Raw genomic sequence first — 14,513 nt, 5'->3', positions numbered from 1 at the left:
ATGGTAGAGTGGCCAGACGGAAGCCACTCCTCAGTAAAAGGCACATGACAGACAGCTAGGAGATTATCTGGTCGGATGAAACCAGGAGTGAACTCTTTGACCTGAATGCCAAGCGTCACGTCTGGAGGAAACCTGGCACCATCCCTACGGTGAAGCATGGTGGTGGCAGCATCATGCTGTGAGGATGTTTTTCAGCGGCAGGGAGACTAGTCAGTGTCGAAGGGAAAGTTGAGCGCAGCAAAGTGCAGAGAGATCCTTGATGGAAACCTGCTCCAGAGGGCTCAGGACCTCAGACTGGGGTGAAGGTTCACCCTCCAATACAACAATGACCCTAAGCATAGAGCCAAGACAAACCAGGAGGGGCTTCGGGACAAGTCTCTGAATGTCTTTGAGTGGCCCAGCCAGAGCCCGGACTTGAACCCGATTGAACATCACTGGAGAGGCCTGAAAATAGCTGTGCAGCGACACACCCCATCCAACCTGACAGAGCTTGAAAGGATCTGCAGAGAAGAACTCCCCAAATATAGGGGTGGCAAGCTTGTAGCATCATACCCAAGAAGACTTGAGGATGTAATCGCTGACAAAGGTGCTTCAACAAAGTACTGAGTAAAGGGTCTAAATACTTATGTAAGTGTGAAATTTCAAATTTGTATTTTTAATACATTTGCAAACATTTCTAAAAACCTGGTTTTGCTTTGTCTTTGTGTCGTATTTTGTGTAGATTGATGAGGGAAAAAACAATTGAATCCATTTTTAGAAAAAGGCTGTAACGTAACTGTCACGTTCTGACCTTAGTTCTATTAGAGAATATGAACACTTACCACGCTGCACATTGGTCCTCACCTTCTTCCACCACAGACAACCGTTACAGAATCACCCACCACCAAAGGACCAAGCAGCGTGGTAAGGAGCAGCGCTATCTGGAGGAGGTGACAACATGGGACGAGATAGAAAGGTGGCCGGTCGACCCAGGGAGAGTGCCGGAGCCCGCCTGGGATTCTCTGGAACAGTGCGAGGAGGGATGCCGGCGAATGGAGTTGGCACGCCGGCGAATGGAGTTGGCACGGCGATCAAGGAAGCCCAAGAGGCAGCCCCAAAAATGTATTGGGGGGGAACACTTCCTAAGTCAGGAAGGAGACCAGAGCCAACTCCCCGTGCTTACCGTGGAGAGAGGAGGACCGGGCAGGCACCGTGTTATGCCATGAGGCGCACGGTGTCCCCGGTGCGCAGGCATAGCCCGGTGCGTTACATCGCAGCGCCTCGTATCGACCGGGCTAGAGTGGGCATCGAGCCAGGTGCCATGAAGCCGGCTCAGCGCATCTGGTCTCCAGTGCGTCTCCTCTGGCCGGAGTACATGGCCCAGCCCTACGCATGGTGTCCCCGGTTTGCCAGCACAGCCCAGTGCGGTCTATTCCACCTCGCCGCACTGGCCTGTCTACGGGGAGTATCCAGCCAAGTAGGGTTGTGCAGGCTCGGTACTCGAGACCTCCAGTGCGCCTCCACGTTCCGGTCTATCCGGTGCCACTTCCACGCACCAGCCCTCCGGTGGCAGTCCCCTGCACCAGGCTGTCTCTCAGTCTCCTCCCTACAGGTGCTCTCGCCGGTCCAGCGCTGCCAGAGTCTCCCTCCTGTCCAGCACTGCCAGAGTCTCCCTCCTGTCCTGAGCTGCCAAAGTCTCCCTCCTGTCCTGAGCTGCCAGAGTCGCCCGTCTGTCCTGAGCTGCCGGAGCCGCCAGTCTGTCCTGAGCTGCCGGAGCCGCCCGCCAGTCAGGAGCTGCCATCGCCGCCTGCCAGGAGCTGCCATCGCCGCATGTCAGCCAAGAGCTGCCAGAGCCGCCTGTCAGTTAGGAGCTGCCAGAGCCATCCGTTATTCCGGTGCTGTCGGAATCGCCCTTCACTCCGGAGCTGCCGGAATCGCCCTTCACTCCGGAGCTGCAGGAGTCTCCCGCCTGTCCGGTGCTGCCGGAATCTCCCGTCCATTTGGGACCCGCAGCAAGGGTCCCCAGTCCGAGGTCGGCGGTGAGGGTCGCCACTTAAGTGGGCCGAGACTATGATGGAGTGGGGTCCACGTCTGGCGTCAGAGCCGCCACCACGTACAGACGCCCACCCTCCCCCCTCCCCTATAGGTTCAGGTTTTGGGCCGGAGCCCGCACCTTTGGGAGGGGGGTACTGTCACGGTCTGATCTTAATTCCTTTGTGATGTCTTTGTTTTAGTATGGTCAGGGCGTGAGTTGGGTGGGCAGTCTATGTTCTATTTTCTGTTTCGTATCTGTACCAGACAGAACTGTTTCGGTATCATTTCGTTCTCTTGTTGGTTTTGTATTTTAGTGTTCTGAGTTCGATTAAAGAATATGAACACTTACCACGCTGCGCATTGGTCCTCACCTTCTTCCACCACAGGCAACCGTTACAGTAACAAAACGTGGAAAAGGTCAAAGGGTCTGAATACCTTCCAAATGCACTGTAAATATTGTGGATTTGTCATTATTAAGCAAAATGGGTCAATATATAGTGATATGACATTTGTGTAAATTTCCCAACTCTATGTAGTCCAGACTTTCATCAGCAGCTATGCTGTTCTATTAGTTCCCTTGAGATGTTGAGTCCTGGGTGAGTGATATGAGTGAGAGTGTGGCCACCTGAGTGTGATGGTCTTTACGGTGAAGGAGTAGTCATGGATGCCAGTGGTGGGGAATCGTACCCGCAGCACGTCCTGAGCAGTGGGGATGTAGTCTGGGGCAGATATGCGGTCCAGATTGGTCATATAACTGAACAGGACAGAAAAACGGAAAGAAAGAGAGAGCATGTTAAAAATGTGAAATAATTAAATTGCCCGTGGTAATGACAATGGCAGTAGCAAGTTCATTCTATCGATCATGTTCTTTACATGATACATGTCATATGAACGGTATACAACAACAATCAACACAAATGTAGTTTTTCAGAATGAATTGAGCTGGGAAATGGAGGGAAAAGGGAAGGGAAAAGGAGTCTTTACCACTGTTGGGATTATTGTGTTCAAGGCTTTTGTTGATACACCCTGTCATTAATTGGATGTTGACTGACTATGTGCATGTTTCTTATTATACTGACGCAGAGCTAGCTGAGTAAATACTGAGAGAGCAGAGAGAAGGAGAGAGAGGACACATGGGCGAGACAGGTATGGACAGATACGGGAGGAACACATAGCAGTCCAACAGTATTGCAGTGATTGAGATGAGTCGTTTCCATTCATTTTCAGTAATGTGACGCATTAGCTACTCTGATGTCAACTTGTTGACTTTGTAGAAATGTATTACATTTGAACTTTATTGGTAAATTAATTCTAAAAAGAAACTAAACATTACTATCGGATAGCTTTCAAGAATGGGTGGAAAGTGAGAAACGATCCTCATTGTGGCTGTGTATTTCATAACATGAAATCAAATGAATGGTGCCTGATAAGATGGTTGTTTTGTGGCTTCAACATGGCTGAGATCTTGATGTGTATTTATTTGTGAACTAGCCCCCTCCAATGGACATCATGGATTTTGCAGTTGATAAGGACAGTGTACAATGTACAGTGCTGTACAATGGGGACAAAGTGTTGTGAATGAAACAACATTTATATTGAATTGTTTTTGATTATTCAAGTATAACATTTTATATTTACATACTTACATTTTACCAAGGAAGCAAAAAACATCTACTGAACATTTACAAAAAAACTTTGCAAATATTTTACTTGGGGCAAATGCTTAGTAAATATGTTCCATGGAGACAGAGATAGACAGAGAGCGAGAGAGATAGAGAGAAAAAAACTGAGATAAAGACAGAGAGCGAGAGAGATAGAGATAAAGACAGAGATATATAGAGATATAGAGATAAAGACAGAGAGAGACTGGTGGTACTCACTACTCTGTGGAGTCCAGCAACTGATACTCGCTGCGGCGGCTGTAGCAGACCCGGAGGCCTGGGTCGGCCCATAGATGGCGGATAGCGTCCACAAAGCCACGGTCCAGCTGGATGACCTGCACTGTGTCCACATCCTGCACCCACCTGGCATTCATCTGAAGGCAGAAAGAGGGGCTTTAATTGGTTCTAATGTCTAATCCACAGGCGTCAAAGAAAAATCTGTGAAAGCCTCTCCAATCAAAAACACAGAAACCACATGTGTATAATGTGTTTTGTTTTGGTAAATAGATGCTACAGAGGTTGCCTTTCACTAATGGTTAAAGGTCAGTTTGATTGAACAGTATGTACGGTATGCCACCAGACCCTGACCTCATTCTCTGGGTAGGCATAGGGCAGTCTGAGGGTGATCATGGCCCGGGTCATAGCTTTCACAGCCGTGAAGATGTTCTGATAGATGAGCTTGGCGAAGTCCTGTCTTTCCTCCTCAGAGAAGCCACTTCCATGGATGATCCTCATCTGTCGGATGAAGGTGGTTTTCCCACTCTCCCCTGTGCCTGAGGACACATAGCCCAGAGGAGAGTCAGAGAGGAGAACACTTCTCTAAGGATGTTTTACATTTTTTATTAAACAATTTAATGTTACAATACGTGTTGATCCGCTGAAGAGTCAGAGACATCATTACACAATGAGCATTCGGCAACTCATCAAAACCTCACACATGCTTTCAAGTGTTACCAGCCATCTGCCTAGTGACAAACCTACTATGAGAGGATACAGTCCTCAGGTAAAAGCCTCAGAGGAATGCATAGTTAACCTTAAAGTGAAACCTTCAGGAAGTTGACAGGTTTGACAGATGTAGGCCACCGTCAAGTCAGGATGATAGTTTATTGTAATTAATTGGTTATGACACAGTTATTACACACATTTGACTTGTCCTGTCCTGCATCTAATCATTTTTTACCCTTATTTTACAAGGTAAGTTGACTGAGAACACATTCTCATTTACAGCAACAATCAGTGGAATAGTTACAGGCGAGAGGTGGGAGGATGAATGAGCCAATTGGAAGCTGGGGATCTGTGTCTGCACCATGCACTCTCACTACTCGTGTCTCCCAGGGCTCGGTTCTAGGCCCTCTTCTCTCTATACAACAAGTCACTCGGCTCTATCATATCCTCACATGGTCTTTCCTATCATTGCTAATGCAGATGACACTCAACTATATTTTTCTGCTTCCACCTTCTGACACCCAAGTGGTGACACACATCTCTGCGTGTCTGGCAGATATCTCAGCTTGGATGTCAGCCCACCACCACAATGGACATAAATCTGTTAATCTTTATTGTGTTATCCTTGATGATTTTCTTAAATTGTATGTGGAGGCGTCACCTGCTGGAGCGCCCTTATGTTTGGATTTTACAAACTGTCAAATAAATACAATCACTCATTCACCTCAAGCTCAACCTTAGAGCTGCCCTCCTCCCACGGGAAGGCCTGCCCGCTCAAAGACCTCTCCATCACGGTTGGCAACTCCACAGTGTCGCCCTCCCAGAGTGCAAAGAACCTCGGCGTGACCCTTGACAACACCCTGTTATACTCTGCAAACATGCTCTACCACATCCGTAAGGTATGACCCTACCTCACACAGGAAGCGGCACAGGTCCTGTCTGGACTACTGCAACTCGCTGTTGGCTGGGCTCCCCGCTTGTGAGGTCCAGACTGGGAATTTAGCCAGGACACCGGGGTAAACACCCCTACTCTTACGATAAGTGCTATGGGATCTTTTAGTGGCCACAGAGCGTCAGGTCACTCGTTTAACGTCTCATTCGAAAGACGGCACCCTACATAGTGCAATGCCCCCAATCACTGCCCTGGCGCATTCAGATCTTTTTTTTAGACCAGAGTGCCTCTTATTGTGCCTCATACCCCCTTTTATTTCCCTTTCGTCAAATTATTGAGTTTTTATTTGACAGAGTAGGCTATTTTGTACAGTGTTTCATGACCCCATCTATCTCATTCTTCAAATGTTAACATGTCAAAACATGCTTAACATATGTCTTTCCTTAGTAATGTCAGAAAATAGGCCCTAGACTTAGAGAGGTGTATACCTCATGCATTCCTCACCTGCTACATTTATTTTACACTCCCAGTCCAGGTGTCCTGTAATAATAAATGTCATTGCATCTTTCTAAAAAATATGAATGTTCGTTTTTGGCTTTGCGTCTTTCTCAAAGATATATATATATATTTTCTTGTTGAATGCATCATCTTGTTTTTCTCATTGTTGGTTTAAAATGGGTGAAAAGTCAGTCATTGCCCATTCTGGACACTTTCAGCTGGCTTATATTCCATATGGATTTTTGTCTGTTGCTATTCAATAAAAATAAGTTTTAAAAATAAGGAAGAAAAAACTAAATGTGTGTCGGCTATAATAAACATAGCCTAATGCATTTAAAGTCGGGAGACAGAAGATGGAGCTACTGACCGAGTAAAAGAACTTTGATTTCTTTGCGTTCTCTGTTCTTCTGCTGTCGGAGAATCCTCTGAATCTCCTTGTCAATAGCAATGCTCCTCCTCTCTTCATCTTCCAGGCAACAAACCCAGGTCCGACGGCACCATTTCCAGCATGCCATGTCGAACTCACTCAAATAGGTAGAATTGTTTATACATTAGTATAATATACATCTCATGCTTAGCAATAATGTAATTCTCAGAAAGTTTTTTTTAGAATTAGCCTGTTTTAGAAGTGGGTATTTTGATGTTGTCAGACAAAGCACTAAATACATTTCCCGAGCAGTGAGTATTTTCTTTTCAGAATCAAAAACGGGATCATTGCATAATGTCCAATAATTGCACCGACACATTTTACTGGTTATTTATATAATTGAAAGACAAATTAGTGTCAAAAACACAAATGGCTGACATAATCATTTTACTCGACTTTTTGATAGCCTTTTTTTATGAATGGTAATTAAATCATAATTAGGGGACTTTTCCACCAGAAAACCATGAAAATTCCGGTCACGAACACACAAAGAAGTTATTAAAAACAAATAGGTAGTATATAGTTTTATCAAAAAGATTTACCTTCAATGTGTCACACCTCTTGTAAAGCAAATACATCAGACTTTCGTTGCGCGTGATCCATTCTCCCCGTGTTCCTATAATATTTTGTTTAACTGTATGAAAGTTTCGTTGAAGCACAGCAGAGTATTTCCCAGTTTCAATAACAGTTTGTCTCAAACATAAGCAGATCCCTGTTTAAGTCTACTACAGTACGTGTTCGGTAGAATATGCAGGGTATGTAGCTTGGTGAAAACACCTCTCAGTCAATGGAATGCGCCTTGAGTGACATGGACTACCTCACTGCAGATAAAGTTTCGACAGGTTCATCCCTCACTCAGTCTGCCCCAGTCCCATGAGAATGTTAAATGTATGAAGTGAATGGAAAAAGTCCCTTCCTCATCTGTCAGGGATGTATAAACATCCTTTCAGACTTGTGGAGTAAGTTACTAATATTTTTGCTATACCAAACTAATATTTCATAACTCACAAGTGTCAATAGACATAGATGAATCATTCTAAAAGTGTTTTTGGTGTGAGATGAATGGCATAACAGGTAGGTTATTTGTCACTCCTCTCCCGCCAGCATTCTGTATGTCAATCTTTTGTCTCAGCAGGCAGAACCGGTTTTACACAGGGATTTCGTGCACTCTTCACTAGGTCTCAGATATTAGGATTGCCTGAGCGCCACATTGCCATGGGAACAAGGTGAGGTAGGCCACTGCTGAGAAAGGGAGGGGGAGTAAGAGAGATATGGTGAGGGGGTGGGGACTGACGGTAACAGGAAATTCCCCTTCTTTCTGCCAAATACAAGAAATGAGGTGCCAATTGTGAAAACCCAAAAGGCAGGGAAGAGTGCACGGAAGAAGCAACAGAGGGAACTCAGCTCAGGCAGTATGAGCTACGGCCCAGGGTAACTACCCAACCTATCCTCCCCATCTGTGGAAAATGGAATGAGGTAGCCAATATTTCCCATAAAACAAGGCATTATAAAGGATTCATCACAGAACAATTGTAATCTGTTATTTCAATTTCATGGATTTTGCACCTGCCTCTATCTGCAATCTATGTTGCTATTGTATATCCATGCATTCATGGATTTTAAACGGATATTAGCATTTTTATTTCAAATGTAATACTGTTTGAACATACACTCACCGGACAGGTTATTGGGTACATCACCCCATTCATGAAAATGGATCTCTACTACAGACAGTGAGCCATGTGGCTGTGGCTTGCTATACAAAGCAGGCAGATAGGTATTGAGGCATTCAGTTACTGTTCGATTGAACGTTCGGATTGGCGAAATTCCTTTGGGCAAATACAGCTAGTTGATGAGAGAGGTCAAAGGAGAATGGCAAGAATTGTGCAAGCTAACAGGCAGGCCTCAAACAGGCAAGTAATGGCACATACAACAGTGGTGTGCAGAACGGCATCTCAGAACGTACAACTCGTCAATCCTTGTCACGGATGGGCTATTGCAGCAGACGATCACACCGGGTTCCACTCCTATCAGCTAAAAACAAGAAGAAGCGGCTCCAGTGGGCATGCGATCACCAACACTGGACAATTGAGGAGTGGAAAAACATCACCTGGAACATGAGTTCAGTTTACTTAAGTGGCCTGCACAGTCCCCAGACCTCAACCTAATAGAGCACGCTGTTTTGGAGGCAAAGATTGGTCCAACCCGGTACTAGATGGGTGTACCTAATAAAATGTCTATTGTGTGTGTGTCACGCCTACTCCCGTTCCCTCTCTCCGGCGCTCGACGTTGCCGGTCCTGGCAACCCACATTATGCACACCTTCCGTCTCCCAGGGTAGGCATGAGTATTCCATTACCATCGTTGTCCATCAAACCCTTGCTGGTTCCCATTTCACTGACTGACTGTCCTTCAAGTGTTGTCTCTACAGCTCTAGTGGATTCCAGTGCTGCTGGGAACTTCATCGACCAGGCCCGCCTCCTCCCTGAACATAACTTCATACCCGCTCTCCTCTCCTTTTCCTGTACAGGCTCTGGACATGCGACCATTAGGATCCAGCACAATTACGCACATCACAGCACCACTCACCCTACCGTGGGACCCATGTACCAGGAAAGCCTTCCCTTCCTTATCACCACCACACCTGTACACAAAGTCATGCTCGGCCTCCTGTGGCTCCAACTTCATAACCCCATCATATCCTGGTTGAAGATGAGAATCACAACCTGGGGACAAGGATGCCGGAGAACTTGCTTTCCCGCACACTTTGGTTCAATGTTGGTGGAAAGTTCTGTGAGTGCCCTCGAGCCTATCAATCTGTCCTCCCGAATCGTTGGCCCCGTGTGTTGGGATGTAGATGTGGGCACACACTTCCCTCGCCGCTAGACACCCAGGTATCATCCGTACCATCATCACTCTCCAATAATTACTGGTGGCCCACTGTCAACTCATGCACCGTATGTATCCAATCCAAATCTCCCAGGCACGCTCCAGCAGGGAAACTATTTCCCCTTCCCGTGCCTCAGCGGCCTTGATCTGTCATGACTCCTACCGAAGGTGGCTCCCCTTTCCGTTCGGGTGGCGCTCAGCGGTCGTCGTCACCGGCCTACTAGCTGCCACTGTTTTTTTCCTCCCCCTCCTTGTCTGTTTATTGGTTACACCTGTTGTTAATTAGGTTTTTAGTTGGTCTTTATTAGCCAGCCGGCCTGCCTGCTGGGTGTGCGGGATTGTTCTATGTGTACTTGTTGTGCACATGTGTGCCACGGCTGTTTCGTGTACGTGAGCTGTTTTTGGATACGGTTTAGTTCCCCTGTGATTTGGGGTATTTGTGTTGAGTGGCGTCTGCTTTTTCACCTGGTCGGTGTATTAAAGACGCGCCTACTCTGAACTCTCTGTCTCCTGCGTCTGACTCCTTCCTTTACTACACCCCGGACATTACAGATCACATTTGTCCATAGACTTTGTTAATGATCTCCTCCTTTCTGATTGTTTTACCACTATTATGGTCGTTGTTGACAGATTCTCTAAATCCTGCCGTTTTATCCCTCTCTCTGGTCTACCTACCGCTCTCCAGGTCGCTGAGGTACTATTCCAGCAGGTCTTCTGGAGGACATTGTTTCTGACCATGGTACCCACTTCACGTTGCGTGTCTGGACAGCCTTTATGGAGAAGCTGGGGGACATGGTCAGCATCACATTCAAGTACCGGCCTCAGTTCAATGGGTAGGTGGGGAGGACCAACCAGGAGGTGGCGAGGCTCCTAAGAACCGGCAGGGGGAGTGGGCCCAGGTCTTTCCCTGGCGGAATACCACGGCCCTGGCTCTGTGGCCTCCAAGCCAGACTGAAACCCCTGCAGTGGACGAGTGGTTCCGACGTGCGTTTGAGGTGTGGAACACGTTAGGCTCCAGCGTGCTGTTTGTCATCAGAAGGATAAAGCAGACCGCCATCGCAGTGAGGCTCCCGTGTTACATCCTGGCGATCGCGTCTGGCTCTCCACCAGGAACCTCCCACTCTGTCTGTCCTGGGGTAAGCTTCCCTGCCGTAACCCTCCTCTGGAGGGTTAATGAGGTAACTTACCCACCATCTGCCAGATCTCACCCTCTTTTCAAGTTTCCCTCCTCGGGCCGGTGGTTCCCGGTCCCCTTGCTGATGTCGTCCCCCACAACACCCCTCCGCCTCCCCTGGACATTGATGGATCCCCTGCCGGGTCCCTACTGGACTCCCGACGTCGTGGGTGTTGGCTTCAGTACCTGGTGGACAGGGAGGGGTATGGCCCAGAGGAGCACCTTTGGGTTCCGGCGGTCGACATCCTAGATCCCAACATTGTCCGGGATTTCCATCTCCTCCGTCTGGACCGGCCCACTCCTCGCCCTCGGGGCCGTCCTCCTGGCCGGTGTCATCTTGTGGCTCCTCGCCCTCGGGGCATTCCCTCTCTCCGGCGATCGAACCACCGGCCTGGCAACCCACATTACGCACACCTGGCAACGATTATTACACACACCTGCCTCCCATCATTATATACACCTGGACTTCATCATTACCTTGATTACTTCACCCTTTATTTAGCCCCCAAGTAGCCTCAGTCTTCAGGCAGTACTGGTTTTGTTCACATTCAGTACACTTCTCTTGTTTTGTTTATCTGCTTAATCTCATTATTAAACTCCCCTTCTGTACCTGCTTCCTGACTCTCAGCGTATACGTTGCAGAGTGTATGTGATAGTTCAGCAAATCATGCTTTCAGAAAGTAGTAGGAAGAAGCAAGGCTCTTTCTTTAAAAGTCCAATACGGCCATTTTTTATCTCCAATATCAAATCAATGTTGGGTAACAATTAAGTACCTTACGGTGATTGTTTCCTTTTGACCATTTTAATTGAAAACAAAAATTTCTCAAGCAAGAATTTTGCTAAGACTGTCTGGGAGTGGTCTGAGTGGGAAAACGAGCCGTTATTGCCAGCAAGGTTTGAAACTCTTTTGTTATTGGTCTATTAACTCATTTATCAGGCAGGCCAAAACTCCATCCCACAAAAACAGGCTGAAATCTAGGCGGCCTTTTCAAACTGCTTTTACACTAAAATGGCATTATCATAATTTTCACTATTTCACAGTATTATTCCAACCACATAGTGTGGAAATATATACAAAACATAGGCAAATCATGTTTTTGATTGCACTGGGCCTTTAAAACGGCAATCAACAGTCGAAACAATAATAAAGAGTCCTCCCTGCCCCTGTTTCAGTAAAAAGCCAAGGGATAGGGCTGGAGAAATTTAGCAACTTAGAGCTATGGTTGTACGGACTGACCATTCATGGTATCAAAATTATAGTTTTAACCTTGTTTTGAGGCTATATAGTGTTTGTTTACGTTTTGTTTGCTTACAAACATTGGGATAAAACAAGCTTATATTTTGGTTTCTGGTGGACTACGACAAATGAACTAAGCTCATACTGTTATATTCTTCTAGAATCAATTGGTACATATAATTAATTTCAAAGTCCCAAAATGGATGTAGCAAATGCAGATAGTCTCTTTAAGGTTATCAGTGAACTGACACTATCAGTTAAATAAAGGCAATATGGTGGAAACCAATGGTTAGAATAGAAGGATGCTTCAATTAAGTCGAGCCCAAAAATGTGCAACTACCTTAATTGTCCACATGGTGTCACCTGGCTCAACTTTATTGGCCTAAAGCAGTGGCAACTGCATTGCTCCATTTCACCAGCTCAGTGGATAAATTTGACACTGCATAAAAGTAAGAGGATTGTTGTCAAATAAAGATAATGGACATGTGTGTGTGACACACACTGAAATGAATCATTCATGCACGTTGCTACATCAAGTATTATTCCAAGATGGCGTAGCAGTTGGACGTGTTTGTTTTTGTCCCGTTATTGTCCAGTGTAAATATTCAGCTTTTTTTCCTTTTTTTCTGTATACATTTCAATCTCTTTTTCCATTTTCAAATTAAATATACAGTGGGGAGAACAAATATTTGATACACTGCTGATTTTGCAGGTTTTCCTACTTACAAAGCATGTAGAGGTCTGTAATTTTATCAGAGGTACACTTCAACTGTGAGAGACAGAATCTAAAACAAAAATCCAGAAAATCACATTGTATGATTTTTAAGTAATTCATTTGCATTTTATTGCATGCAATAAGTATTTGATCACCTACCAACCAGTAAGAATTCCGACTCTCACAGACCTGTTAGTTTTTCTTTAAGAAGCCCTCCTGTTCTCCACTCATTACCTGTATTAACTGCACCTGTTTGAACTCGTTACCTGTATAAAAGACACCTGTCCACACACTCAATCAAGCAGACTCCCACCTCTCCACAATGGCCAAGAGTAGAGAGCTGTGTAAGGACATCAGGGATAAAATTGTAGACCTGCACAAGGCTGGGATGGGCTACAGGACAATAGGTAAGCAGCTTGGTGAGAAGGCAACAACTGTTGGCGCAATTATTCGAAAATGGAAGAAGTTCAAGATGACGGTCAATTACCCTCGGTCTGGGGCTCCATGCAAGATCTCACCTCGTGGGGCATCAATGATCATGAGGAAGGTGAGGGATCAGCCCAGAACTACACGGCAGGACCTGGTCAATGACCTGAAAAGAGCTGGGACCACAGTCTCAAATAAAACCATTAGTAACACACTATGCCGTCGTGGATTAAAATCCTGCAGCGCACGCAAGGTCCCCCTGCTCAAGCCAGCGCATGTCCAGGTCCATCTGAAGTTTGCCAATGATCATCTGGATGATCCAGAGGAGGAATGGGAGAAGGTCATGTGGTCTGATGAGACAAAAATATAGCTTTTTGGTCTAAACTCCATTTGCCGTGTTTGGAGGAAGAAGAAGGATGAGTACAACCCCAAGAAGACCATCCGTGAAGCATGAAGGTAGAAACATCATTCTTTGGGGATGCTTTTCTGCAAAGGGGACAGGACGACTGCACCGTATTGAGGGGAGGATGGATGGGGCCATGTATTGCGAGATCTTGGCCAACAACCTCCTTCCCTCAGTAAGACCATTGAAGATGGGTTGTGGCTGGGTCTTCCAGCATGACAACGACCTGAAACACACAGCCAGGGTAACTAAGGAGTGGCTCCTTAAGAAGCATCTCAAGGTCCTGGAGTGGCCTAGCCAGTCTCCAGACCTGAACCCAATAGAAAATCTTTGGAGGGAGCTGAAAGTCCGTATTGCCAGGCGACAGCCCCGAAACCTAAAGGATCTGGAGAAGGTCTGTATGGAGGAGTGGCCCAAAATCCATGCTGCAGTGTGTGCAAACCTGGTCAAGAACTACAGGAAACATATTATCTCTGTAATTGCAAACAAAGGTTTCTGTACCAAATATCAAGTTCTGCTTTTCTGATGTATCAAATACTTATGTCATGCAATAAAATACAAATTAATTACTTAAAATCATTCAATGTGATTTTAGGGATTTTTGTTTAAGATTCCGTCGCTCACAGTTGAAGTGTACCTATGATAACAATTACAGACCTCTATATGCTTTGTAAGTAGGAAAACTTGCAAAATCGGCAGTGTATCAAATACTTGTTCTCCCCACTGTACCTTCCTGCAACCCGCCTCACCCAACGTGGTACAGATCTGCTATTTTTTTTTTAGACCTTATAACCGGAACATCCATCAAGTTAGCCTTCAGAAGCCAGCCAGCTAATTAGCTACTCGCTATTTAGTCATTGTTAGCCACTGCTAGCAGTCTTTACCTTTAGCACAGACACCGGCTGCTTTAGCCCCGGTAGCCTGGATAATATCTGCCAATCTGCACAGCGTGATATCAGCCTGGAGTATATCGGACTGCTTTTTTCCCCCACTACATCACCAGATTCCTGCCGCAAGCTCTGGACCATTACACCGGATCATCGCAGCTAGCTAGCTGCTATCGAGTAGCTGTCGCCCTTGTCCAGAAGCAAGCACCAGTTAGCCTCAAGATAGGCCCATTCCCCCAGCTAGAAAACGAAGTACACCAACTACAACACCTCTCTTGCCAATTGGCCTGGACCTTCTGTTAACACAGAGCCCCGCCGATCCAGCACGACTGGTCTGCTGACGTATT

At 46.2% G+C, this 14,513-nt stretch overlaps 1 protein-coding gene across 4 annotated transcripts in view; it reads right to left on the bottom strand.

Moving 5' to 3' along the window:
• The window catches only part of LOC118390027 (guanine nucleotide-binding protein subunit alpha-11-like), a 13,605-nt gene extending 6,192 nt beyond the window's left edge, over window positions 1-7,413 (bottom strand). Inside the window, exons 1-5 of one of the 4 annotated variants that reach the window (XM_052457154.1) lie at window positions 6,979-7,375; window positions 6,377-6,530; window positions 4,263-4,447; window positions 3,894-4,048; window positions 2,639-2,767 (exon numbers count right to left, since the gene is read on the bottom strand). In XM_052457154.1, the coding sequence (XP_052313114.1) occupies window positions 2,639-2,767; window positions 3,894-4,048; window positions 4,263-4,447; window positions 6,377-6,530; window positions 6,979-7,014 (659 nt within the window). In that variant the 5' untranslated portion in view covers window positions 7,015-7,375. Of the gene's footprint in view, window positions 1-2,638; window positions 2,768-3,893; window positions 4,049-4,262; window positions 4,448-6,376; window positions 6,535-6,978 lie in introns of all 4 variants that reach the window. The other 3 variants (XM_052457155.1, XM_035780162.2, XM_052457163.1) reach the window with 3 other exon arrangements.
• Between the last annotated feature and the right edge of the window lie 7,100 nt (window positions 7,414-14,513).

The sequence above is a fragment of the Oncorhynchus keta genome, chromosome 1 (assembly GCF_023373465.1).
Source record: "Oncorhynchus keta strain PuntledgeMale-10-30-2019 chromosome 1, Oket_V2, whole genome shotgun sequence".
NCBI lineage: Eukaryota > Metazoa > Chordata > Actinopteri > Salmoniformes > Salmonidae > Oncorhynchus > Oncorhynchus keta.
The sequence above is the reverse complement of the archived record's forward strand: the minus strand, read 5'-3'. Positions and strand labels throughout refer to the sequence as shown.